The following is a 27,685-nucleotide window of genomic DNA, read 5'->3' as shown; positions in this document are numbered from 1 at the left end:
TGCGCTCCAGCCCCGGCCCGGGGAGTCCCCGGCACCCCCGGAGTGCCGCAGGCGGCCCACGCCGCCGGGAGGGAGGGCACGCGGGCGGCCCGGGGAGGCGAGGCCCCGGCGCGCCCGCCCTGCCAGGTGAACGGCGGCGGCCCCCACCTGGCGCCGCACCTGGGGCTCCCGGCCGCCGCGGGGAGAATGTGCGCGGCCCGTGCGCTCCGCCCGCCACGTCCGGCCGCCTGCAGCCGCCGCGCCCGCACCTGACCATGGAGTGCGCCCTCCTGCTCGCATGCGCCCTCCGGGTCGCAGGGTCCGGCCCGCCGTGGGGCCCCGCGGGACTGGGGCGCTTGGCCAAGGCAGGTGCCATTGAGGGGCTCAGGGACAGCGGGGGGTAGGGGGCGCCAGCCCCGCCGCGCCCCTCACGCGGGATGTCATCTTTTCTCTTGCAGGCGCTCCAGCTGTGCTGCCTCTGCTGTGCATCAGTCGCCACCGCCTTTGCCGGTCACAGCAGCAGCGGTGGCAGCGGATTAAATGATGGTTCGTATATGCATCCCCTTCCCCAAGGGCCTTTCAGGACACTTTGTTCCTTTCTTACCCCAAAGAGGGAAGAGAGAGAAAAGCACAGCCCCTACCCTGGCAGGTGTGTGCTGTTTTGGAAATGGTTCCTATTTGGAGAGCAGGGCTTGTGGCAAGGACTGTGAATTTATCAGAAAAATCAGTGCCTCAAGCGGCAAGTCACATAAATGAAAAAATACTTTCCCTCCTTCACAGATGGCTTGTTAAGAAAAAAAAAAAAAAAACCTCTTAACTGTGGTGAGAACTTAGAAAGGAAGTGGACACCGGCTAGGGTATTAATGATCAAAGGGCTCCTTCCACGTATCCTTCCTCTCCTGGGGAAGCCCACCAAAACTAGTCCTGGATGGGGTATGAAGGACCATGCACCTCTCTCTTACCACCATCTTCCTCCTCACCCATCTCCACTTCTGTTCTTTCCTTTCTTTACTGTGCTTGAGTCGTGGGTACCCAAAGATGGCTTTTAGAAGGAGGAAAGCAGTAGCTGTAGGTCTTGGAGTCCTTTGTCTCTTCTGAGATTTTCCAGCCACAAACTCCCAGAATATCCTTAACTTCTGTCATTTATCATCTTCCCAATGGTGTCCAGAAGGGAGATCCTTGTTTGCACTGTTTCCTACCAGCTACAGGAGAACAACTAATTGCTGACCCAAGCTGTATAGCAAAACCTTGCTGTCCAGCCTAAATTCCTTGGGATGCTATAGTTTTCATCCTTGCAGGATTAACCCTTCTTGCAAGGGATCATACTGGGACTGGAGGATGAGGGTGGAGGGTCACAGACAGAAGATGGCAGAGCATGGGTGAGAGGACAAGAAACCTAGACATTAGCTCTTGGGAAATTTACCTTTTGTCCAATCCAAGGCTGCAGTTTCTAAAACTGCGCCTCCTTGTTCCATCAGGATCACATGGCTGGAGATCCCTTCTGACCCAGCCACCACCTGTAAGGACCTCATCTTTAGTCAGCTCAAGTGATGGATCAAATCACTCTTTATAGGGGACTCTGACTGCCCCTCTTCCAGTAGCCTGTTTATTCTCCCCTTGGAAACAGACTAGTAGCAGGTGTCTGGGGGGTGGGGCTGGCTGGATGAGGCTCCCGCAAGGTCTTCAGAGTGAGCCAAGTTTCAGATGCTTTTGGAAGAGGAGGTAAGAAACAACTTCTTGTAGAAACACTATCTGGACCATTTCAGAGATGGTTTTTGTAGTCAAGTAGGATTTGCATTGGGAGAGGGCAGAAGTGGGTTTTCTGCAGAGCCTCCTATGAAATCTTATATGTTTTGCTCAGGTTTTTAAGGATAAGAGAAGGGGAAAACCATTTTTCCCAATTTCTGAAAAAAAATGTCCATTATGTAGCATTTCTAGTTAAAGGAGTGAAGGCAGCAGACATTGGAAAAGACAGGACTAAAGAATATAAGAATAAGAGTTGCCCAAGCAATAAAAGTCACAGATGCTATAGATACAGAATAGGTAGAAGTTATTGTCATATTGGTTTTTGTTTTGCTTTTGCAAGTGTGTGCTTCATCGGAATAGCCCTCATTGACAATAACTGAGGGGTTCTATATTCCCTAACTTTATAAAATTTTGTTATTTTTTGTTGTTGTTGTTGACCATCTTGGGAAAAGAGAACTTCCTCTCCACCCCCCCGCCCCCTGTCCAGTAACCAAAGACCAAGTGACTCACTCATGTCTTGTAGTTATTCACAATCTTTCTAAACACTTTCCAAATTAGTTTCCCATTCTGTGCCTCGAAAGTAGAAATGCAGAGCATTTTTAATGCACAAAGGGCATGTTCCAAATCATTTTTGTGGGATGATGCTTTTCAGTTTCAATGTTTTGTGAAAGAAAACAGTGTGCTGGCTTTGCTCTTTCAAACGGCAAATTGTTTTTGAGCTCCCCCTCTCTAGAACATGCAGCAATTAGTGCTGCTCTGGGGAGCAATGGTGAAGGTATTTTTAAACATGCCTTTCCAGGTGTCCCCCATCTGCCACGCCCCCTCCAACAAGTCTGAGCGGTTTTCCACACCAGACTACCTAGGATGGATCTGACAACCTTGCGGCATTTTTAGGCATCCACTATTTTTTAGGCTTATGATGAAATGGGATCATCCCTGTGAAAACTCATAGTTTAATGTTAAGAGTGAGCTGAGTGTTGGAGTTTTATCATCACAAGTAAATAGTATTGGAAATTGAAACTGCTGTTGTTTGTTAATGACCTGAGGTACGATCTCAAGTTACACACCACCTCTTGCAGTGTCCGTGTACTGTTTAACTGTGCCCCCCTGCAAAAATGCTCTCCATTCAGTTTGAGCACAAAGCTATTAATCTCCTTGGGGAAAAAAAATCCCATTTATTTGCTTTCGTGGTTTTTGATCATTTTTATCTTCCTACCAAAAAAAAAAAAGAAAACCCAAATCTTCCATATGAATGGCTGTGTGGCTAATGTAAAGAATTCATCTATAGACCATGAGAATCGTGACCTTTTTCATATTCTTGAAACTTATCAAAACTGTAGTTGATTTTCATTTTTCAGATGGTATTGTGGCAGAGCTAATCACAGGGACTCCAGGTCCCCCTCTTCAGAGCTGCTGGGGAGCCTCTTTGCTCTAAGTGCGTGGTACTAGGAAGGAAGGTGTCTATGAGCCGTCTGTTGCTCTTGGCCAGCCTGTTGGAGAGTGACCACTGGTAATGTGGGCTCTGGGTGCTGACAGCTGAACTTTTCCCATTGCAGATTACGTCTTTGTCACGCCGGTAGAAGTGGACTCGGGCGGGTCATATATTTCACACGACATTTTGCACAACGGCAGGAATAAACGATCACTGCAGAGTGCTGGCGGCTCCCTGCACTACCGATTTTCAGCATTTGGACAGGAACTACACTTAGAACTTAAGCCCTCGGCGATTTTGAGCAGTCACTTTATTGTCCAGGTACTCGGAAAAGACGGTGCTTCAGAAACTCGGGAACCCTCGGTGCAGCGATGTTTCTATCAGGGATTTATCAGAAATGACAGCTCCTCCTCCGTGGCTGTGTCTACGTGTGCCGGCTTGGTGAGTACACCCCAGTCTAGTCCGACTCCCTCTTTCGTGTCCTGTAAACTCGAGCGAACAGATGTCTGCAACATGAAGTGCTCTTCTAGCCAACTCCACACATTCACACTGTCAGCTTTGATACTTATAATATTCTCAATTGAATTAATCTAATCTGCTCTCAGAAAGAAGAAAATATAATAGAACTTTAATTACCATTTAGAACATTCTTTTGATGTTTAATGGTCTGGGCCTTTTCATTCTCCATGTTTGAGACGCTCTCCCAAGGAAATTAATTTGATGGATGCCATTCGCTTTGTGAAGTCTTGGGAGACCAGGCATTCTATAAATCTAACAAGCTGCATGCGTCTACATTGCTTTGAAAAGGGAAAACAGTATTTCCATGCAAAATTGCATTCAGCAGCCCTGGTAAGCCCTAACCTTCAACGGCACTGAAGGCAGGTGCTGTGGTGTCCTGCTCACAGGAGACATCCTTTTAGAATGGGACATGGTGTGTTCTTAAGGGTGGTGACCAGGGAGGCAGGACATTTCAAAGTATTTGAGGCAAGTGTCATTTCCTCTCTGTGTATTCCTCATCTGTTGACCACAAGGCCAGGGATATTGGTGTCAATGATACCTCTCAGGATTCAATCAAATATATGAGGCAGTATATGGCTTTCTGGGCTCTCATTTTGTGTTGCATAATTTAAAAATGTCTCTTGGGTTGTAACAATGTGTTGAGTTGACAGAAGGGTTTGTGTGAAAGATGTGTGGTGATCATGCTCTTGCTCTGGTGTGGCCCAGAGAGGGAAGCTGAGAAGGCCCACCAAAGATGTCGTGGGTAATGTCCAGGGCGGGTCATGACAGAAGCCAGAGAGGCTGGGGTGGGCGTGAAGCAAGTCACTCCCATGTTCTTGCTAGTTGAAACTTTGTTATTTTTGCAGCTTTTTCTCCCACGGTGTGACCTGAAATTCAGATAAAATCATCGTTCCCCTTCACCATTGTCATGATAGTCTATGGTTTATTGAAAGTAGGAAGATTTAACCATCCCCAGCTGAGCTGGATCTATTTAAATGGTGGCTACTGCTCACTAGTGACCTTGTTATAGCATGGTCACACACAGGTGTGCACACGTGCCTGAATGTGTCTTGGAATTTTTTTGTTTGATTTGTGGTGTAGAGCCTGCTGTTCTTTGGTGTTGCCTGTGCATTTCTCTTCCAGAATCTTCAGGGGCTTAAGCTCTCCACTATGGTGCCTTGTGTGTGTGTGGGGGGGGGGGGAAGGCTGGGATTGAATATAGGGGTTCTTTACCCCAGTTCTTTTTATTTTTTTTTAATTTTGAGACAGAGTCCTAGTGGCCCAGGCTGACCTGGAACTTGTGATCTTCCTGCCTTAGCCTCCTGAGTCTCTGTGATGACAGGTGTGTGCCACTGTTCCGTAGTGGCTTAAACACTCATTCTATATACTCACAGTGAAGAGCACAAATTCTCACACCAGCATGAAGCAGTAGGGCCTTAGACAAGTTACTTACCCCTGTACATGTCTCAGTTTCTTTGTCTTGGAAATGGGAATAAGGAGTGATGGGGTTGCAGGGCCGTGGGAGGGAATGGCTTATGGAGAAGGTGCTACAGTAGCTTCTGGCTCACCACTGTTCTCTTTCCCGCAAAACTTGGCCCCATGTTTGGTTCTCCCAGCATTCCACCATCTGTGAGTGACAGGTCAGATCAGTTCTCATTAAGGGATGTCAGGTTGTTTCTCATCAGGGAGAGACTCGCTCTTAAACAAGGAGAAAGGATCACTTAACTGTGAGTTCCAGACGTCATCTTTTAACCAGCAAATCTGCCTGGGTCAAAGGCTGATAGAAATTGGGATGTCTCTACTTTTCAATAAGGCAGGTGCGTAGATTTAGCTTATTAACTTTAGTTCTCTAGGTTTCAGTTTACATTTGTGAACCACGTAATGTGAGTTCTAAGATCACTGTGACCTCTGGGCATCTGACTCTGGTTATCCAGTCCATTGACACTGGCAGGCCCCATTTTGTCAGGGGAGATGGTCATTATCCATCCCTCTGTGCCCCACCAAATTGCAAAAATACCCAGACACCCGTGAACACACATGTATTGGAAGAGTCGAGCTTAGTCAATTTTCACAAAGTCTACCCCTAGGTAAGCACCAGCCAGATGAGACAGGGCATATTAGTACCCCAGAGGACCCACCTTGTCCCCTTCACTGCCCACCAGAGGCCACCACTGCCCTACTTCTAACAGTTTAATGTGCTTATTTAAAAAAATTTGCACAAGTAGAACCATAAGCTCTCTCTGGGTATGAAGATTGTACAGTGTTTCCATTTAGTTGTCAAACTTGGCCCCTTGTTAACTATCAAAGTGTTTTCTGTTGGGGATTGTTGGGAAGAACACTGCAGAAAATTCTTGAATGTGCCTTTTGCTGAACTTGTGGCTGCGTTCTGTTGTGGAGACTCCCGAGAATGAGGTTCCTGGGTCACAGGATATACACACAATGGGCTTTAGGGAGTCTTGCCAATCAGCTGTTCAGAGGGGTCCTAGGAGCTTACACTTCCATGGCCAGCACATGAGCGCTGGGGGGGGGGCTGGGCCACTGGCATTGGGATTCCTTGAGGTGTGATGATAACCCTCTGCTCATGTGCATGCCGTGAGTGTTAGGAAAATAATACGTCACCGTTAAATGACCTGGCAAAGTGCCCATGGGAAAGCTAGCCATGGTGGTGACTGCTAGGGAAACCCCAGAAGATAATGAGAGAAGGCAGAAGGTGATGGTAGTGAAATGCATCTATTTGTACATTCGGGTATGTGTACATGCTTCAGTGGGAGTTTTTCCATCAGGGAATTTGCCTTCAGAATTAATCTATGTTTACAACGCTTGTAATGCCTTCTTGAAATGCACCTTGGATCCCCTTTCTCCATCTGACGGTTCTCACTTTATTCAGGAGTTGAATAGGTTGTTACTTCCTTGGAGATAACTCATAAAAAAGAAGTCACAAACTTCCCTAAGTGAGTCCTGCCAACATTAGATTTGGAGGTGATTATTTTTTCAGATTTCGAAGACCTTTTCCAGGCCGACACTGCCCACTGCACCTGGAGACTCGCAGCCTTTCTCCCAGAATCTCAGGTTACAGATTAACCTGCTGGCCTTTCTGCTGTACCCAGCCTCCCCTGACCACTGCAGTGAGGTCGTCATTTCTGCAAGCCCGTGCCATTGGAGGGGGACGTCATCTTCCTGTTGAACCACAGCTAACTCAGGATTTTCGCCTGTTTTCAATTCTGTTTTCTTATATGACAAACCTATATCTTTCTTCTTTAGTACTAGGAGCTTTAAGACATTTCTCTGCTCTAGAATACTCGACCGTGGTGGTGATCCTTTGGGTTGGAACAGTGACTTTCAGAGTGTGGTCAACTCCACTAGCTTTATTTGAGGTGCTAAAACGGTGGTGTCCTTCAACTGCAAGCGACGCTGGGGCGGGGGCAAAATGCATATTTTAAATTTCCCAAATGGTTCTGATGCATAGTCACCTTTGAGAAGCACCTAATGGTTGTGTGTTTGGAATTTACTGGAAAGATATTGAGTCATCTTTCTTTCATCCAACAACTGTTTATCAGCCTCTGTGATGCCAGACACGTGCAGAGCACGAGGGACAGTAATGATGGAGATGGATGCGAGGGCCGGGCACAGAGCCTACAGGCTGAGGGAGAAGATGCCGTGGGGCTTTTAGGCCTGGAAGTTCCTATTTTAGTGTGAACCAAACTGTGGCTCCACAGAACAAAGAGCTGACAGGTTATGACCTCTGGAAAACGGAGAGCTGGTCACGTTAGTCCCAAAATGCCACCTCATGGAGAGTTACAGTGTCATGAGCATATTAGCAAGTCAGAGCAGTTCTGCATGAATCCCATTTTAAACACTGTTACGTTAAATAACATATTTTTTTAAAAAAACTCTGTTCAAACCTAGGTTTTTCCCAGATTTTCTGGTCATGGAATTTTTTTTTGAGGGGCATCTCTTCATAGTTTGGTGATAAGAAAAGCCCCGCAGAGATGCTGGGATCTTTTGTGTGGCTTTCTAACTGTTGCAGGAGGCTTTAGGGATAAGAGTTTCAACTTACGGGAAACTTGACGTTGAAAGCAAATTTGACTGTGGCACGTTTCACACTTTAACTGTGGCTCTGTGAAATCCCCAAAGATAGGACTGGTTCTAACTTGACCCCTCCCCTTTGCAGGCCATACTTCATATGTCACCATCTCCACTTTCTGTGTGTCACCCTGAAGGAGCAATTCTTGGGCCTCAGTGTATTTGCCCTCTATTGGTTCCTGACATGTTCCCCCGGTGACCACATGTTCCAGTCTGGGACACGCTCTGATTGTCATCCAGCCCCAGTACCACATCAGAGGCCCTGGTGGAATGTGTACCACATCCAGCCTCGATTCCTGATGTGCCATCCAATTTTGTCACTTCCTTTCTTTCTGTCCTTTGTCCCCAACAATTAATCCGTAAGTGGCATTTCTCCTCCATGGCTGGCTGCCCTAATGTCCCCATTGTATCTTTCTTTAGGAGTGGCCTTTTCAGACTACAACTGCAGTGACCCATTCCCCAGAGAACCTGGGTGCCTGTAAGGAGCTTTGGAAGCCATTGGATTTCAATAGGCAGTGGGGATGCTTTGATCTCCCCTTTTCAAAAGTATTTTATGACTCAGAAAGCTCTGTCATTGAGTGGCCTGTTGCTGGTCCCTGCCTGCCAAGTTGTCTTTAGAAAGCTGATTTCCATTCATAAAAGGGCTGAAGTTAAGTGACCTTCGTCCACGGCTCTACACTTAGCAGGCCCCAAGAGCCCGCAGGGGTTGCTGAATTACATACACCCCTTTGGAACCTCGTGGTCACTTGAGAGGATCACGTGAAATTAGGGATTAGACTGGGTTGCATTTGTATGTTTTTGGACACAGGCTGACCCAAACCAGAGGTGTTTTCTTAGGCTATTACTCAATTCATCCAGGGTAAAAAGACTTTTTAAAAAAAAATTTTTTTTTGGCTGCTTTCCTCTATGTCCTCCTCAGACATAATTTGTAAAGAGAATTATTTGCTTATAACAACACTTTGAGCAAAATGCCAGACTAAACTCTTCAAAAAACGTAATAACTAACTAAGGTCCTTGCCAGAGAGCTGGACACCAGAGGGGGGCTGGCCAGGCTGAAAGGCCTCGCAGGAGAGTCTGAAAGGAACATGCTGCTTGCCAGTCCAGGGAGGGCCACCCATGCATCCTGCTCCCAGGCCTCTGGGTCATGAGTCCTGGGCCTCCTTCCTGTGTCTCCGCCTCGGTTTCCTCATCTGTAAGGGGATATAGTTGTTCCTTCTCCTAGATTTCGAAGGCTTATGATGAGCGCTTAACTTGATGAACAGTAGGAACGCCACGTTGATTGTTCTTGACTTTGAACCAGGAGATGGTCAGGCAAGAAATGGCCCTTGAATGCCCCTCTCCCCATCCCCAAGGCTTTCCAGGGCTGTGAGCAAGAACAGGAAAAGAACACCTGGAGGTTGGCAACCATTCCTGGTGGGAATGCTGGGGGTTTTGTGTGAGAAAGGAACCACTAGTTTATCCACTGAGAAGAAATAAGATGGAAGAAAGGGAGATCCCAAGAGGAAGGTCAAAATACAGACCATCATTTGGATCAATTCCTGTTTGATACATCACTGGGTGCCATGTCTGTGGGCAATGACTGAGGTTCCAGCTCCTGGCCTCATTAACTCAGCCCCCAGGTGGATTGTTCACACTTTCTGGGCTTAGTTTCCTCACTGGTAGGATGAGGCTCCTGGTACCTCTCCATGGGGCTTATGTTTAATTGAAAGAAATACGCTCCGTGTGAATGCTCGACAGCTCCTGGCACCGTCACATTGGTGCTGGATGAACTCCAATCTGAAACCTTTTGGGTGCCAACATGATACCATGAGTGGAAAACCTATACCTGACCTCATGCCATGCCTAAGCTCTCCTCCTCTTCGTCATTCTCTCATTGGCTTCCTTCTGCTATGGGATCTCCTCAGTTCCAGCCACGATTCAGACATTTCCTTGGGTGGTGGCAGGTGACTTATTCAGCCACAAACCACATGCTCTGCCAGCTACTTCATACCTGAGAACACGTGCACAGGCCTCTGGGCTTTATTAGCTGTCATCTGCCTGTAAGTCCCAGGAGACCACGTTGAATTCACCTCTATCAGAACAAGACAGAGCTGGTTCCAGAACAAGAAAGAACTGGTTCTTCCTTGCAAGGTGGATGCATGCACAGAGGGAGGTTTGAAGAGATGCCCACCAGCCCTAGGCTCCACACTGAAACTTCTAGAAGCCAGACTTTGTTTCTGCCCTGTCCTGATGCATGGATACCTGTGCTTATGTGTGCTTAAAATGTATGTAAATTGCATTGGCCAATGCTTTTTCTGAAACATCTTTTTGGAGCAGGGAGTTTAAAAATAACATCTAACTTCTTGTTCTTATCATTGGACATAGATCTAGCTGCTTCTTTTAACTGCTACATAGTATTGCCTTCTGGTTTATATGCTTATTTTTAGTATTATTTCTATGCTTATTTCATGCATACATTCTTCCATTCATTTCTACATTTTTGAGAGAGAGAGAGAGAGAAAGACATCTTACCATGTGAAAACCTCAAGTGTCAAAAGCATACAGGACACAAGCTGTGGCCAGAGATTTACTTGCTTCTGACATGTACCATTCACTCTCGCTGTCACCATTACCTTGGTTGTATAGCATGCAGAGCTACTTAGAGGGGATTTCATCCTGATTTTTCCACAAGCCCAAGATGATGATTTAGACTAACTCCCTACAGAGGAGCACATGTGTTGCTGGAATTGCGTTGTTTCCCACCATCAGCAGTAAACGATTTAAGAAAGGATGGTACTGATTAATTTCTGAAGTCCAAATATAAACAGGCCTAATGATAGCACTGCACATTAAGTGGCCAAAAATATTTGCTTTGACTTCATACACATCTCTGTCCACAAACCTAGGAGCTCCTCAACAGTTGCATCAAGTTATCCCCTTGAAAGTCTGTTCCCACGGTTTTTCTACCCAATTACAGGGCAGAATACACTCAGATACCATAATGCAAGTCTGCTGAGAGCCCTGCCTGGTCAGCATGCTCGCCTCTCCTGAAGGGATGCCTTTGATGTAGCTAAGGATTTCATTCTCAGCAGAATTCTTTTGATTGCTTATTCATGCCACTGAGCTTTGGAGTATTTTATCTGCCCTTATTACCACAGACAAGTCAAGAGGGCATGCTTTCTAATATAAATTATATAGTGCACATCACTAATTTATGAGATGTCCACTATATGCACACCCTTATTTGAGAGCAGGCACTTGAAAGAGATTGAGATAAGCTGGTAAAGGAGATTACCTCTGTGGCCTTACGGAGGTCTGCAGCAGAGTGCATTTAGCGTCTGGGCTCACCCTGTGATTTTTACAATTCCCACCTCCCTTTCCTGTTTTACTTTGCCACTTCCAGGAGGCAAATAAAGACTTACCCAAAGTTAGTTTCTCTATGGATAAGTAATGCACAGAATTTTCTCTTTGCCTCGAGGATTGGGTAGATCTTTTTTATGTAGGTCAGAGTTTCAAGGGAGAGAAGACTGTATTCAAATGCACCCTTGATTTTCAATACGCTAATGTGCATCTCTGCTTCTCATCTCAGGGTTTGGCAGTCAGTATTTTCCATAAAATGCACTGAGGTCAGGTGGGTTCTAGACGTGTAGAAGCATTCTCACTGTGTGTAAAACAAATACTGATCTGTTTAATATTGCATGTTTAACTCTGTCACTTAGGACTGAAAAATAAGTCTAAACACATGATTCTTAGTACAGCAATCAGTAGAGAACATGGGTGCCTATGCTCAGAGCCCAGCTCAGATGCAACAAAACAGAATGTTTGAGGATGGGGCCTATCCATCTGTATTTTTGAAAACTGCCCAAGTAGTTCTAAAACAGCCCAGTTTGAGCACCTCTGGTCTAGGTAAATGGAGGCTTTGGAGCTGTGACCTTAGAAATGCCTTGTCTGGTAGTTGGAGATGGTGGATGGTGTGTTAACATGAGAGGGATTTTTAGAAACCAATTTCTCTCACTTTCTAATGGTGTAGTCTTTAGAGTATGTTTTTGGATGACATTGTATTCTGAAGTAATACAATGTCATAAGAATTTGCAAAAATAACTCTAGTTCCTGTGTGCCTTTCACCCAGCTTTGGGAAATATTCAAACTGAGAATCTAATTTTCTTGTCTGTGAAGTGGAAGTTAAATAAAACAAGCAATTCTCAGAGGGTGCTGCAAGAATTACATGAGATAATGTTTAAAAATGTAGAAGGCAGAATTCTAAGGTGGTCCCCACAAGTCTTGGCCCTGGTATACTTAATTCCCCCCATTGCTGAGCTAGGTACTGCTGGGAAGGGATTTTACAGTTCACCTTGAGATAGGGAGATTGTTTCAGGAATGTCTGACCTCATCACATGAGCCCTTTAAATCCAGCTCTAGTTCATAGTCAGGAGAAGTCAGACTCATAGCTGGAGGGGCTTCACATGGGAGAGCGTCTCCATGTGGGCTGTGGAGATGGAAGGGTCCATGTCAGAAGGAATGTGGTCAGCCTTGAGCCAAGCGGCTCTAACAGCAGCAAGTAAACGGGGCCTCAGTCCTGTACCCCGAAGGAACTGAATTCCGCCAGCAACCTGAATGAGCTTGGAGGTGGAATTTTCCCCAGAGCTTGCATGAAGAGAGGCAGCCTAGTTGAGACCCTGACTTTGACCTTAGGAAACTCCGAGCCGAGCACTCATCCGTGCGGGGCCCACACTTCAGACTGGCAGAACTGTGAGTTAATAACGGTGTTTTTTGTGCTCCTTGTTTGTGATAACTCGTTGATTCTGCAGTAGAAAGCCAAGTTACTCTGGAGCAGGTGTTTAGTATTTATCGAGTCCCTTCCCTTTTCAGGTTCATGGTCATCTTCAGTCATCTGGTCAACCACTTGCCCTCCCTCATGAGGCAGGTATGAAAAGGAGAAGCAAGTTTCCTTAGGTGGCCACTTTAAAAATTGCTTAGGAAGTTGTTCTGTTTGGCACAGTGTTTCTCAACAGGACATTATGGATGAGTTAGAATGGATAATTCCTCCTTGTGGGGAACATGTCTCTGCATTGCAGCGTGTTTGGCAATATTCTAAGCTCTATTCATTAGATGCCAGTAGCCCCTCCAGTTATATCAGCCTAAAGTGTCTCCAGACATAGCCACAGTGGTCACCAGCTAATACCTAGTGATTTAGCCCAGTCACGAACCAGCTTCATTAATAAAATGCATCTATTCAAGTTTATTTTTTCTCATAGAGTATACATGCTTTTAATTTCAGTAACATTAAGGGTAATGATTTCAGGTTCAACTTGAGTACTCCTTGTCCATAATGCTTGAGACTGGGAGTGTTTCAGATTTTAGAATATTTGCATAGACTTTACTGGTTGAACATCCCTAACCCAAACAGTCTGGTCTCCAAAGTCTAAAACTTTTTAGAGTATCCCATCAGCGCTTGAAAAGTTTCAGATTACAGAGCAGTTTGGATTTTTGGATGAGGGTTACTCAACTCTACCACACCTTTCTTTGAGGAACTAAGAGGCTGAGGCTGCGTGAATGGCACTTAGGGGCTGGGGGTAGATTGGATGGCAGCAGAAAAACCACCTGGGCATCCGTCAAAACTGTGTATTTGATTTTGAATTTCACAGCATGCCAACCCAGACTACTGATGATAATTGGATCACTGAGGAAACAGAGATACCTATAATAACATTTATTCCTGCAGTCTTAGAGGAAAGGGATCTAACCCTATGGATGTAGATTAGAAATGTGGTTTCTATTTCTGGGTTTGCAGTTTACCTGAGACCTAAGTGAAATAGTCTGAGTATTCTCTTGATCTATAAGGATGGGGCAATGGGTATTTCTTGGAATGAATTAAGCAATGATCATTTTCCTGGGTGTGTCTCTTGCCTAAGTACATTGTAAAGGTGTGCTAGACTTTTCTCTCTGCTGCATGTGGTTGGGTTATTTACACATTGCTTTTCAAATAGCCATGGTGCTTGGGGAAGTGAGGAAGCTCTGTTTTAATGGGAATGCAGGACATGGAATCTAATTCTCCCATAGGCATAGACTTACCAGCTGACCTCATTTAATCTATCTCATCCCTTTCTTCAAAGGATTCATTTGTTAGCAGTAGTTCCTACGTACTTACATAATCTGCAATATCCTCTCAAATTACTGTCTCTCTCTTTTTTTAATCTTTTATTGATTTTATTTTTAAAAAATACGTGACAGTGGAATGCATTATAATTCTTATTACACACATAGGGCACAATTTTTCATATCTCTCTATATTAAAGTATGTGCACGCCAATTCATACCTTTGTCAATTACTGTCTCTTTATAAAGTAGGTAAACAAAGCCAAAGTCACTTTGGGACTTGCATTCCTAGCTGTCAAAAACCAGATGACATTTCCTCCCCATTCTTTTCTCTCTATTTCTTTCTCTATCCCATCCATCTACCCCCTACCCTGGACCCTTCTAAACCAACACATTTATTTCTAGCCTCTTATGTGTCTTACTCCTATGATAGAATATGGGCATATAAAATGATATTCCTAAATTCTACAGTATTGCAATGCAAGGGTAGGGAATAACAAGGTCGTGAACATGAACTGTAAGGACAATGCAGAATTAACATCATGGCTAAGGAACATGTTGTGACCTCCCACCTGGGTTCCTGCTGCAGGAACCTTGTGGCTTGATTATTTCACTTTCCCCATCTCCACCCACTATTGGCTTCCCATCGAGCTGTATTTCTTATTATGGTCCTGAGGAAGGCCCTCTGTGATCTGGCGTCTTCAACCTCACCTCCCATCTCCTCCATCACTGCACACTCCACTCAGCTCTTTGGGCCTCCGTTGTCTTCCAATCCTGCCTCACTAACTGAGCTTCACATGAGCTTCACTAACTCTTCCCCAGGTTTCCTTCTTGGCCTCCTTCAGTTCTCCACGCACATGTCATGGTTGTAGAAGTTCCCTGCATTGCCCCTTCATTTCCTTCCCTAGTTTTATTTTTCTTTATATTGTTTATTTATTTATCACTCCATACCTGTGTATTGTTTTGCAGATCCTGCCTTCCCCTTTTAAAGATCAGCTCAATGAGGGTCTGGGCTTTGTCTCTGCTGTCCTTTTAGTTGCTAATAGTTCTTGGCAGATGGAAGACATTCAATAAACATTTCTTACGTGAATGTATGAAATTTAGAAAGAAGTCATTTCTAAATTGGACTACATCCTGGACTTGATATTTCTCATTTATTCACTGAGAAAAAGGATAGATTAATTTTCTTTTATGTGGGATATCAGGAACTCAGAAATGGCAGTGGTGACTTATCATTTTCCCAGTCCATGGGGACCTACCCTGCCTCTATCTCAACCTCATATCCATGGGATCTGGGTGCAGGTGACATGCTTTCTACAGTAACCAGTCAGAAGGCCAGCTATCCTTGTCTATAGTGATTGGTTTAGAAATAAACATGTAATAGGATCAGAGCCAACAAGGTCAAATTCTGGGACACCTGAGGGTAACAAAGAGAGGAGACATGAGCCAGAGCTGCTGGTGACTATCTTGCCAGCTGAGAATAGGGTCATCACAGTCCTGATGTCTAGCTGTGCCTGAAACTAATGTACTTTGTGTTTCTAAACTGCAATAGGAGTGAGCAAACTATGAACACTTTCTGCAAAGCATTCTTTGTTTCATAGAGGAAGGAGGAAAACATAAAGCAGCAGAGTGGTTGGTAGGCCAGTGTAGTGAGTCAATGACCCACCTTTATGGGGTGCAATGCCTGTCGCCCAGAGTATTATGGCATCTGGCATTGTGGATATGTGTTCCTAACAGCGCATCTTGGCCATGTTATCTATTCTGTTGATTCACTCCTTTGTCAGTTTTTCTTGTGATGACACACCTCTCCATGTCTGCCAACAATAACTACAGATGGCTCGAAAGCAGTAAATACGAGTGAGCACGTTGTATGCCCGGCAGTGAGCATTAGGTGGGAGACGGGCTTCACGGCTGGCTTAGAGTATGACTTCACACTCTAACCACTTCTAATTGGTTTCTTTGATTTGTTTGAATGATGACATGTGCGGTAATATTGTAAACCAAGAATGCTTATCAGTGGATTACGTTGCTAAACATGCATGTGAAGTTCATTTGTGTCTTTGTTTTTATGGATCTAATTTTGTGTGCAATGGATTTTTGTTTTTATTTTTTTTAGTTGTAGTTGGACACAATACCTTTATTTCATTTATTTAGTTTTCTGTGGTGCTGAGGATCGAACCCAGGGTCTCGGCGTGTGAGGCGAGCATTTTACCACTGAGCCACAACCCCAGCCCTAGGTTTTTATTTTTAAGTAATGACAACAGAAGGGATTTCTCCCCTTCATCTTTTTTTTTTCATCAAATAGAAATAAAGTCCTATGCATAGGATTCCGCATCCCTTTTGACCAGTGTTCAGTGGAACTAGTATGCAAACCAAGATATCTAAGTTTAAACTCTCTGGTAGCCAACTGGAAAAAGAAAAAGAAAAAGGGAAAAGAAATGGTTGGAATTTAGGTTAGTATTTTTTTTATCTTATTTAACCCAGTATGTTAAAAATATAATCAAGGCAAAAATGATCAATGAGATACTTCACTTCTGTTTTTCGCATGGGTCTTCAAAGTCTCTATACATGTTAGGTTCAGACCAGCCTTGGGTCAAGAGCCCAGTACTGGCTGCTGCTTTGGAGAGTGCAGTATCTCCTACCTGGAAGTTCACTAACGAGTTCAGAGACACCCAACAGGCAGAAGAGAGACCCCTTTTACTGGCTAGTTTGCTGAAATTGCTTTTCTCCCCGTCAGCACTTTCAGAGCCTGTGAATACTCTGGTGTGGACAGGTTGGCATTCTGGTCTGGAGGCGCTTGTTCATTTCACAATTACATGGGAAATTGTACGAGTCGATGAAAAAAATCAGACTTAAGGATGCTGAATTAAATATTTCCCTTGAAGATAGCTGAGAATATATTGTGAAAAATTTCAGAATTTGTGTGTGTGTATTTTCTTTTATATTTGGCCCAGACTTGCTAGTTCAATTAACTTTTTCTCCTTTTGGAAACCTTCTTACTGATTCTCGGCTTTATACTTTGTTTTCACAGTAACCTTCCCCGTTATGCGGAATAACATTTAGGAAGCAAAGCAATATACGGTTTTAAAAGATCTCCGGTTCGGAAATTAAAAGCTAAGTTCACACTATTATCAGTTTCTCTCTCTAGTAGAAAGGTTCAGTGACAAAAATAATCCAGCGCAGAGGACATTCAAAAGTATATTGTATCTAATGTGGCATCCCATTTAATGTATCAGAAAGTTCAGTTTTCTCGTATTTCTGCTCCGATGGCTGTTTGAGCAGACCTTGCTTGCTGGAAGCAATTCTCATTGAAGCAGGAAGCTTCTACCAGAAACTGGAGGAATCAGCCCCATGGAAGGTCCTCTTCATGTGTCACCCCAATGCTCCTTGTGGCATTTTTCTAAGCAGGAAGTCAGAGACTTTGGTTCTATTATTATGTCTCCTTATTGAATCCTGGCTTCCTTAGCACTGCCCACCCCCACCCCCACGAGTTTTTCTTCAAAATTCTTGAAATGAGGAGCAGGTAGTCTTTGTTTTTCTGAAATCATTCTCAGTGGAGGGAAATGGTAGCAGCTGCCTTTCAGATATGCTCTTCTTTCTATTCTTGCTGGTAGGTTGATCATGAAAGGGCCTGTGATTGTCCAAAGACTGAACCAATTGCTTTATTTCATATGTGTGCGTGTAAAGAGATTTATTATAAAGAATTGGCTCATGCTCTTTAGAGACCGAGAAGTTCTGTGATCTGTTGCTGGCAAGCTTGGACCCAGGAGGACCTATGGGTGTAAGTTCTAGTCTGAGTCAGAAGGCAGGCAATGGCAGAGGTACCAGCTCAAAGACAGAGTGAATTCTCTGTTACTCAGACCTTCGCTGACTGGGTGGAGGCCACCCACAGTGGGGAGGGCCATCTGCTTTACTGGGCCCACCAATTGAGATGTTAATTTCATCCAGAAACACGTTTATGGATACACCTAGAACAATGCTTACGTGTCTGGGTACCCTATGACCCCATCCAGTTGACATAAAATGAACTGTCATAGGGTCTTCTTACTGTTCTTCAGCAAAGTCGACTTGGCATCTCTTTTCGTAACATGCTGTGGTTGTGTCTTTAGTGATGTGTTTATTTGAGTGAGTCTGTCTCCTTTACTAGATGGCTGGAGTCATGAGGGAATGGACCGCCTGGTAATGATGTAGTCATGGAATCAAATATCTTAAATGTAAAAATTCCAGCTCATCAAATATGTATCCCACCAGGTGACATTCAGGTATGCAGGAACAGTGTAGCCTAGTGGCCTGAAGAAGGGCCCTAGTGAGGGACTGATCCATTGTGCTCCTTCCTGTTGAGCTGATCTCAGTCATGATCTAACAGTTGAGCAGAGATCAAGAATGGGTACAAGGGGGCCAGTGCTATGGCTCTGCTGGGGACCCCAGGAGGAGAGGCAGGGAGTAGAAATGCCCTGTGGAGACTGGCCATGACAGCTGTATTCCAGGCGTTCCAAGCGCTGGATGAGCGTCAGCCGTCACAATGAATGATTGCTCCCTTCAGCTCCTCACCCAAATGGGTAGACAGTGGGTCTTCACGCTTCATTGGCAACTTGGCAGGAAAATAGGGGGTTCAACTGGAACAAATGAGCCAGTTTGAAATGATGGTCTTGCAAATCTGCTGGATAAACAGGAAATATCAGAAAGCCTGGAATATGAATATTGCCCTGTGATACTGCACCATGAGGTTTGATGATAAGAAGGAAGGATTTGGAAAGATTCATTGTGCAGAATGTTCTGTTGCAAATTGGCTGAAAGAAGGAGGTATTCCCAGCTACCCATACTCAGTCCTGGGTTTGGTTCTCTTCTCTGGAGGGGCACCTCTGGTACTATGGGTCACTCTTCCTCCTTTGACATGTCAAGTTTAAGGTTTATATAGCACCACTTTCTCACACATTTCTCATTTCTCACACCACTTGCTCACACATTTCTGTGAGCAAATCATTTCCCTTCTTTGGGTCTTGGTTTCCTCATCTGAAAATGAAGGGATGAGATTGCAACTGTCACACTCTCATCCCCAGTGTGCCTGCCTAGGTAGGCCTTGTTTGGAACACTTGATAATGATTCATATTCCTAAGCCCTGTTTCCACTTATGGAATCATAATCACTGCACTGGGACTTTGGAACCTGCACTGTCAGTTAGCATCCTTTAGAAGATTCATAATGCACAGAAGATTTTGAGAATCAGTAAAACAATAAAGAGTAGCTTGGCTCATCCATTTAAAACAAGTTTTTTATAGAAAATTTATTTTTTCAAAATTTGCATTGCACCCAGTCATTGGGCTGTAAGCCAAAGCCATGGTCAACATTCATGAGCAAGGATAAGTAATAGAGGAGCATAAATGGAATCCACAGTATCAGATTGTATATTATCTAGATGGGGTGTTTCATGCAATCTGTGAAATTTTGCCTATGGACCTGTGTGGGTGCGTACTATATTTTTATCCATGGCTTTGGTCAAGTGGTTTGAGCCGCTGTGATAAAGCATGACATTTCATGGATATATAAAGTGGTATTGTGTGAACTGCTTGGATCCAACCAGACACATCCTAAGAATCCTGCTATTGTGGCGATAGCAATAGCAAGAGGTGTAGGAGTCAGTGGTAAGTGTTTCCTAGCATTGGTTTGTCTTAAAGATTGTGTACATTTCTATACATTTGTGCCATTGCGTTCTCCCCCTCCCCTCCACCAAAGCACAAGAATGAGGTCCATTATTTGAGCAGAAGTGGGGCGCTTTTCCTGCCACATGCATGCCTTTGATCGCCCAGCTTTCAGCTGGGCTCAGACTCAAGATGAGGCTTGTCTAATGAAGCCACCCTTCAGAGTGCTTCACTGTAAATGCCACGGACCTGTTGATTTAAGGGTTTCAGTGTATACTGTAGGTCATCAAGCCCCAAACACAGCACATGGGTTTTTATCTGAGGATTCCGTTCTCCATTGTAAATCTGTCAGCCTTGGCTGTCGAGTCAGCTACTGAGGGCAGAATGTCTGTGATTCTGTTTATCCTGTCACATCAGCTTAGGAGAACAGTTTTTTGTTACTCTCTGTGGAATAAGCCAGTCCCCTGTTAAATGCTACTTTTGACTCTAATGCAGTTTCTTATCTCTGCTTTCTTCAGGGTCTGTCTGGGTAGGACGGGGCTTTGGGCAGTGCAGCTTTAGTCTGAAGGTTTTGACTAAAAGGTGCCACTCATTTTACAAGGTGCTTCTGAAATCCTGCATACACACCTCTTCTCTCAAAAGAATGTTTCAGATTCTGCTTTTAAAAATGATCAAAATAGCATATGCACAAAAAGGTGCACAGGCAGTGATACACAGCTCCACTTTTACCAAGGGGCCACTGTCCTCCTGTACCCAGGTCAGAATATCTCTGACCACCAGCTTCCCAGAAGCACTCCTGAGGCCTTCTCTCAGTTACCCCCTCCATGAATATAATCGGCACCATGGCTCTTCCACTGAGGATGGGTTTGCCTGCTTTTGAACTTTGTATAAACATAATCAATGGAATGCTCCGGTTTGACTGGCTTCTTTTGTTCCATGCCTGTTTGTGACATCTGTCCATATTGATATGAATACAAAGTGTTGGTTCTCCTTTCTCTCAAGTATTCTATTGCACAAATAGCCACAGTGCATTTATCCATTATATTGTTGATGGGCATTTGGGTTGTTTGTGGTTAATGCTGTTGTGAATATTCCTTTTGCAGTTCTAATGGTTCAAAGATGTACTCATTTCTGTTGAGTCTATTTATCTAGAAATGGAATTCCTGGATCATAAAGTGTACAGATTCAGTTGTCAGTACAAAATGACAAATGTTTTTCCAAAGTGGTTCTACCAATTTACATTCTCACAAGCTGAGTGTAAGTTCAACTTCCACCTCATTCCCCAAACTTGATATATTTGTCTTTTTTTTTCTATTTTAAGTAACCTGGAGTGGACTTAGTAGATCATATTGTGTTTTTATGTTTCACTGAGATTGATCAATTTTTTTCACATGTTTATATGTTTATTGGAATTTGGATATCCTCTTGTCAAATATCTGGGGGTTTTTTGCCATTTTTCTATTGGATTACCTGGATATGGAATCTTTTTGGATAAATGCATTTTATTTTCTCCGGCCTTTTCAGCCTTTGAATGGTTTCTTTTGATAAATAATGTTATTTTAACATCTCTCAGTTCATCTTTGGCATTCTGTATTAATATTTTATGTAAATGTAAAATTCCATAAATTACATTTTTCTTCACATTTTTTCCTCTGGATGTTTTAAAGACTTTTTAACTCTTTGGTTTGCAGCAACATTGTTATGATGTGTCTAGATCTTTTTCCGTTTTTGCTTAAACTTCTCATTATTTGTAATGCAGCTTGGATATATATGGTTGAAAGTTATTTTAAGTTTAAATTCTTGATCAGTTACTTTTCAGATATTGTATATGCCTTGTATTGTCTCAGCTCCTCTTCTGAGACTCCAGTTACACATTTTCAAATAATATGGATCACACACATTTTCTACTGATCTGTTTTCTAAAACATTAATTCTCCCTTCTTCTGTGTTTGGATTTTTGTTAAATACATTTATTGACTATAAGTTCAATTCTGAAATTTTATTTTTAAAATTAATATTGGTTTTCTAGTGATTTTTTTTTCACCTGCTATTTACTTTCTAGAACATAATAATTACTTCCAAAATTGTGGCTAGTAACACTAATATTTGTATCACCTGTGGATCTCTTTATAATTTGTTATCTTTTGAGTTTGGCACTGTTTCTTATTATGCCTTGTGATTTTAATTAATAAACATTACATGTGGGAAAATGTATACAGTCTAGATGAACATTTAGTTTCTAGAGGCAGTTCTATCAGTGTAGAATCTACTAGGTAGACCAAATTAATCCTTCACTGATTTTGAGGCTGCACTTTTAATCTTTGTGAATCTGGTCTATTTCCAGTTTTCCCAAAGTCCTAGCATGTACTTTTTCAGGTATCCTGAAAATGAAGATCTGGGGTGATTACCACTTTTCTTCCCCTTGGTGGTTAGTGAGCTTGCATTTCTTCTTATCTCTTCATGAAACTGCTAAGATCTTGGGTTAGTTTCCCTAAACATGGGGATGTCACTTTCTGCCTGACTTCTCTGAACCAGTATTATTTTGGGAAGTAGCAGATTCCTCAAAGGATAAGCGTTTCCTGTTGTTGGACTTACTACTTTATGCTTCTCTTCTCTGTGGGATGTTGGCCCTTCAAGCCAGATATTTTAGTAGCCCCAAACATGTGTTTCTGTATTCTTATTTTGTTGAATCAGCAGAAATTTGTGCATCGGCTTCTTTCTGTACTCAGTTGCTTTGCTCTAGTCTCCTCAGTCCTTATCATTGAATGCCTGAGAGGAAGTGATGTAGATGGCTCAGATCACTCCCTCTTGGTTCCCTTCCTTCTGGGATCTTGGCCCTTTTGATCCGGAATGTCTTATTAGTTATTTAATATCTTCCTAGATATTATTAGAGGGAGGAATTTTTATAAAGCTTATCTAGTTATTCAGTGGAAAGTATGGACTAGACTAGGAGAATCTCAATTTATGTTTTGATTATCTTACTATTAAGTTACCAAAGAAACTGTGGAAAAGACGGGGCATTAAATTTGGGAGTATGGGAACAGCCAACACAAACTTCTGGTGCATACCTGTTTCATGGTTGGTACTCTGAGGAGCTGAGAGACAATCACACAAATCTTGATAAAGAGGAGCAATCAGCAATCATTTTACAATGACAATTTTTAAAAATAAGAGTTGTATAGTAATAAGAGTTGCATGCAAAAAGGTAATTGAACAGTTCATTCCCTTGTCAGAATTCCTTCCACATATAGCTAGTAAGTAAAAAAAAAAAAAAAAAAAAAAAAAATGTTTTTCAAGTCTAAGGCCTGACATCTTTAAATTTTTTATTTGTTCTTTTTAGTTATATATGACACTAGAATGTATTTTGATGTATTATACGTACATGGAGTATAACTTCCCATTCTTGTGATTTTATAAGATGTGGAGTTACACTGGTAGGGGATTCATACATGATCATAGGAAAGTTATGTCTGACTCATTCTACTGTCTTTCCTATTCCCATCCCCCTCCCTTTCCTTCATTCTCCTTTGTCTAATCCAAAATACTTCCATTCTTCCCTCAAACCCCCACCCCCCTGCTTATTGTGTGTAAGCATCTACATATCAGAGAGAACATTCTACCTTTGGTTTTCGGGGATTGGTTTGTTTCACTTAGCATGATATTCTTCAGTTCCATCCATTAACTGGAAAATTTCATAATTTCATTCTTTTTATTGCTAAGTGATATACCATTGTGTATCATATACCACATGTTCTTTATCCACTCCTCTGTTGAAAGGCACCTAGGTTGGTTCCATAGCTTAGCTATTGTGAATTGAGCTGCTATAAACATTGATATGGCCACATCACTACAGTAGGCTGATGTTAAGTCCTTTGGGTATAGACCAAGGAGTGGGGTAACTGGTTTAAATGGTGGTTCCATTCCCAGTTTTCTGAGGAATCTCCATACTGCTTTCCAGAGTTGTTGTACCAATTTACAGTCCCACCAGCAATGTATGAGTGCACCGTTTTCCCCATATCTTCGCCACCATTTATTGTTACTTGTATTCTTGATAATTGTAAGGCTTAAGATTATTGACTTTCAATTGATAAGTATTTCCTTTTAAAATACATTCTAAATGCTTTACTTCCCCAGCGAAGTCTTATAGCCACGTTGTAGAAGTTCATTTATTATCATCATTTTATAGAAGAAACTAAGTGTTGGAGAAGTATAAGGGACTGAATATGTTCCCACCTTCACCCCCCCAACACACACATACACACATACAACATGACTGTGTTTGGAGGGGAGGCCTGTGAAGCAGCAGGACCAATTAAATAAGGTTATAAGAGAGGACCCTTGATCTGATAGGACTACTATCATTGTAAAGAGAGGGAGAAACACTAGCAATTTCTCCTACCACATGGGGATATGGTGAGGAGGTGGCCATCCGCAAGCCAGGAAGAGACCCAATGAAACAACACCTTGATCTTGGACTTGTGGCCCCCAGAACTGTGCAAGAATGAGCTTATGTTGTTTTTGCCACCCAGTGTGTGGTGCTTTGTTATGGAAGCCCTGGTAGATTAATAAAAGAGGTTAATCGCTTAAGATCTCCATTAGGTCATTAGAAGAAGAAACTTTTAGCTACATTACTTTTTTCCTTCCTTGTGAAAAGTAGTACTTAGGAGCACTCTGGAAGGATTCATTGCCTAAATAGTATTCACTCAACGTGAAGCAGAACTAAGCCTCACTAGAGTCTGTCTGTTCTTTTAGAGTATCCCAGCAGATCTGTTCTACTGATGACTAAGCTCAGAGCTCTGCTGGACTCTGGATTGGGCAGCACGGGCTTCTGCCAAGCGGGATGGAGGAGGTGCTCAGGATGTTGAAAAAAAAATTCCATTGTTTCAGTTTGATTTTTCATTCAGTATTGAAAAATTCTGGGCGCATCTGAACATGGGCTGCTTGTCTGGACATGAATTTGAATCCACTTAGCTGTCAACACGCCACCGAGGAGGCCAGATTTTCTCTCCCAGTCCCAGCACAGGGTGGCCAAATGCCGCTTCAAGACAAACACTCCCTTTGTCTGGATTTTAATGTCACTGTGAGTCAGAGCTGATCTGCCTAAAGTCACTCTGGATTTTTTCCCCACCAGTGGCTAAGGTAATTAGCAGCAGCGCTAACAACATTTGTCTCCCCTCGGAGGCTCTCAGCCTTGTTCTTTCATTAAGACACTATTCAAACACTCTTGTATATTAAAAGAAAAATCTTCTGATACTCCCAGTTGAGTTAAGGGCTCTGCTTTGGGCTCTCGGGGGAGGTTGTCACTCTGCTGGACAACAGTCCCCCAGTTACTTGGCCATCTCCCCACCAGGCAGGTAACTGAATCCTGGAGGAAAGAGACTGCTCCTAATCATCTTTGCAGCCTCCGAACCTGACAGAGAATCAGTCGCATTTGATGTGGAGGATCAGAGTGGACTGTGAAGTTCATCAGGAAGGTAGATGGACAGATGACCTCGGTGGGCTTTTGAGAAGTTAGAGCCTTGTGTTAGACAAACAGAACCCACAAAACGGTCCCTCGTTGCTAATGACCCCATCCATCATGGATCGGAGGGTCAAGTCGTGTTCACTCCTGTTTCCATGTTCTTTCAGATGGCATTTAGTGACACACACACACTTTACAGTGAGTTTTCTGATTTTGTTTCTCCTTTCCTCCTAATTATATTGCTGTCATTAGTTCTGCTGTTAACCTGCAGGAAAAGCCGTGGGTCTGTAGGATGCCATAGTATGATGGACTTAAAGTGCATTTCCTCTCAAACCTCATTCTTCGTGGCCCTGAGAAGTTATCCCCTAAATCTATTTTTTTTTCCTTGCCCTGAAAAGCTCCACCTTCCCTTTGGTCACAGGCCTCTAGTGCCTCATGGCATTTTGTAATTGTTTTAGCAGAAGTAGAGAAGTCCATTCAGACCCTTGATTCATTCATTCCTATTTTCTTCCTCCTCCACTTCCTCCTGCTAGGAGACGCGGTCATCTGTAAAGAGCCAGGGCTTTGGGTTACAAGAACCAATGTCTGGAAATTTTTCGGAGGTCGCGCTCTGAAGAAACTTGCTCCAGATGTAACTCCAGCTGTCCTTCGGATCTCTGCTCCGAGGTGGCGCTCTTGGGAGAGTCTCCCATCCCGTCCACTCTCTTCCCAGATGGGATATTTGTCCAGGTTTCTGTGATAGCATCGGGCCTCTGCCTTTCAAAGGACTCATCTTACACTTAATTATGTGATTATTTGGCTGTGGTTTTTCTCTCCCACTAAACTCTAGCGACTGTGATACCAAACTGTGGCGAATGTTTCTCACCACCCCTGAGCGTGTTCAAGTACTCGTGTATTTTGAATGAATGAATGACTCAGTCTCCCCCAATGGACAAGCTGGCCGAGACATGGCCATTTGGGTGTTCAGAGGACCTGGCTCAGAGGGCAGCAGGTGTGTTTCAGGTAAAGGGACCCAGACATCCAGAGGGCAGGGGACTATTGAATCTTAACTATATCCATCCCTAAAGCCCAGTCATCCCCCTTTTCTGCCTCATGAAGAATCACACAGGGGTATGATACATGGCATTGAGAGCAAGGCTTTGTGGGTGGACAATCTTAAAATCAAATCCTGGCTCTGCTACTTCATAGAGTTGCGAGTTGTTTAAATCTTCACTCTGCCTACCTCCAACTATCTTTATGAGGTGATTTGGAGCATGCTCTATCCATGCTGGCCATTATTCATAATAACTAGCTCAGGATTAAAACAAGTCTGTCTGGACTTAACATTTATGACTCCATCTCTTAATGGTGTCAATATCCTCTTAATGACAAATGTTTTGTTTTTTTTTTTTTTCTCATTGATCGTTTGTATTAGCTTGGGTAGGTTATTTACTTGGGGATATTTCTCAGTGATCAGGTGCCTGCTTAGCATGAAGGAGGCCCTGGGTTTGGTCCCCAGCACTACAGAAGTAGGGATAGAAGAAAGAAAGAAAAAAAAGAAAAGAAAAAAAATGTTGCCAAGTTACTTGAGCTTGGTGCATCAGTCACCTTAACTATAAAGTTGGCAGTGTTAATAGCTATCTAGTAGTTATGTGACTATGAAATTGAGTTAATGCATGTACAGATGTTTAAACAGTGTCTGGCACATAACAAGCAGTCATATAGAAGCTATTATATGTTGTAATTTATGGTAATAATGATAAAATAGTCATTAATAATGTATCCCCATGTGACTATTGCCCACTAAGTTCTTCATGTGTGTTTGATAAATGTGCTTCTACAACATTGTGGGCCATTTCCCATGAGGGAGCAGGATGCAGAGGTAAAGAATTCAGGGCATTCAACCATGGCTGAAGTTCTTGGTCTTGAGCCAGCCATCCCCTAAGACTGCAGAAAATTAGGATAATTTTGTAAGAATCAGAACTGGAATATTAAAGCTTTGTATTTTGGGGGGTGGGGGGCAACAGTGCTAATCCAGCGGTACATTTCTTTTTGTTTTGCAAAATTATATTTTCTCTTGTTTGTTTTTAGATAAACTATCCATGTCGATCAAATGCAAGTTTGTGTATTGAGGGGAAGGGAGAGCACACAAACAATCTGCTTAATGTTGATTTTTAAAGTGGTTTACATTCTGCTTTAATCTGAGAGTTCAGATTTGCTCTCAGCATTGAAAGTTCCATTAGAAACCCCAGCCAGCATTTGAGAGTGGGCCCTGTTGCCTGCTTCCCATGCTTCAGTGCTCCAGGCCGTGACCAGGGATTTGCAGGGCCTGTATATTTGGAAGGGTGTTCTCAGGACTGTCAAGTCTGTGGATACGGCTGGCCGTGGGACCGCCTTCAGGAGAGGACTGTGGGGATCAGTGGTGCAGGGACACGGGCTCAGGCCAGTGCTATCTTCCTTTCTTTGCACAGGATGCGAGTGGGTGGGTCAGATTTTGTATCATAACAGGAAATTTAAGAAATTATCTCCTTATATAGGCAATGTTCTATACCTTTGTGTTTTCCCTGATCTAGAAGGAGAGAGAGGGCATTAGTGTTATCCAGAGAAACAGAATCAATAAAATAGATTAGGTAGGTAGATAAGAATAGGTAGATAAATAAGAAGGGAATTTACTATGGGAGTTGGGTCAGGTGGACGCCAAGAAGTCTGTCAATATGGCAACTGCAAGGTGAAAAACCGTGAAAGCTGATGATGCAATTCAGCCTGACTTTAAAGGCCCGAGACCCAAGGGAG

At 43.3% G+C, this 27,685-nt stretch overlaps 1 protein-coding gene across 2 annotated transcripts in view; it reads left to right on the top strand.

The window, feature by feature from the left end:
• Nucleotides 1-254: 254 nt before the first annotated feature.
• Nucleotides 255-27,685, top strand: part of Adamts18 (ADAM metallopeptidase with thrombospondin type 1 motif 18) — a 132,991-nt gene continuing 105,560 nt past the window's right edge. For both annotated transcript variants that reach the window (XM_077793228.1, XM_026393011.2), the window contains exons 1-3: nt 255-344; nt 438-525; nt 3,282-3,598. In XM_077793228.1, coding sequence (XP_077649354.1) covers nt 255-344; nt 438-525; nt 3,282-3,598 — 495 coding nt within the window. The remainder of the gene's footprint in view (nt 345-437; nt 526-3,281; nt 3,599-27,685) is intronic.

This window comes from Urocitellus parryii, chromosome 15, assembly GCF_045843805.1.
Source record: "Urocitellus parryii isolate mUroPar1 chromosome 15, mUroPar1.hap1, whole genome shotgun sequence".
In the NCBI taxonomy this organism is placed as follows: Eukaryota; Metazoa; Chordata; class Mammalia; order Rodentia; family Sciuridae; genus Urocitellus; species Urocitellus parryii.
This window is presented reverse-complemented; position numbering and strand designations above follow the sequence as displayed.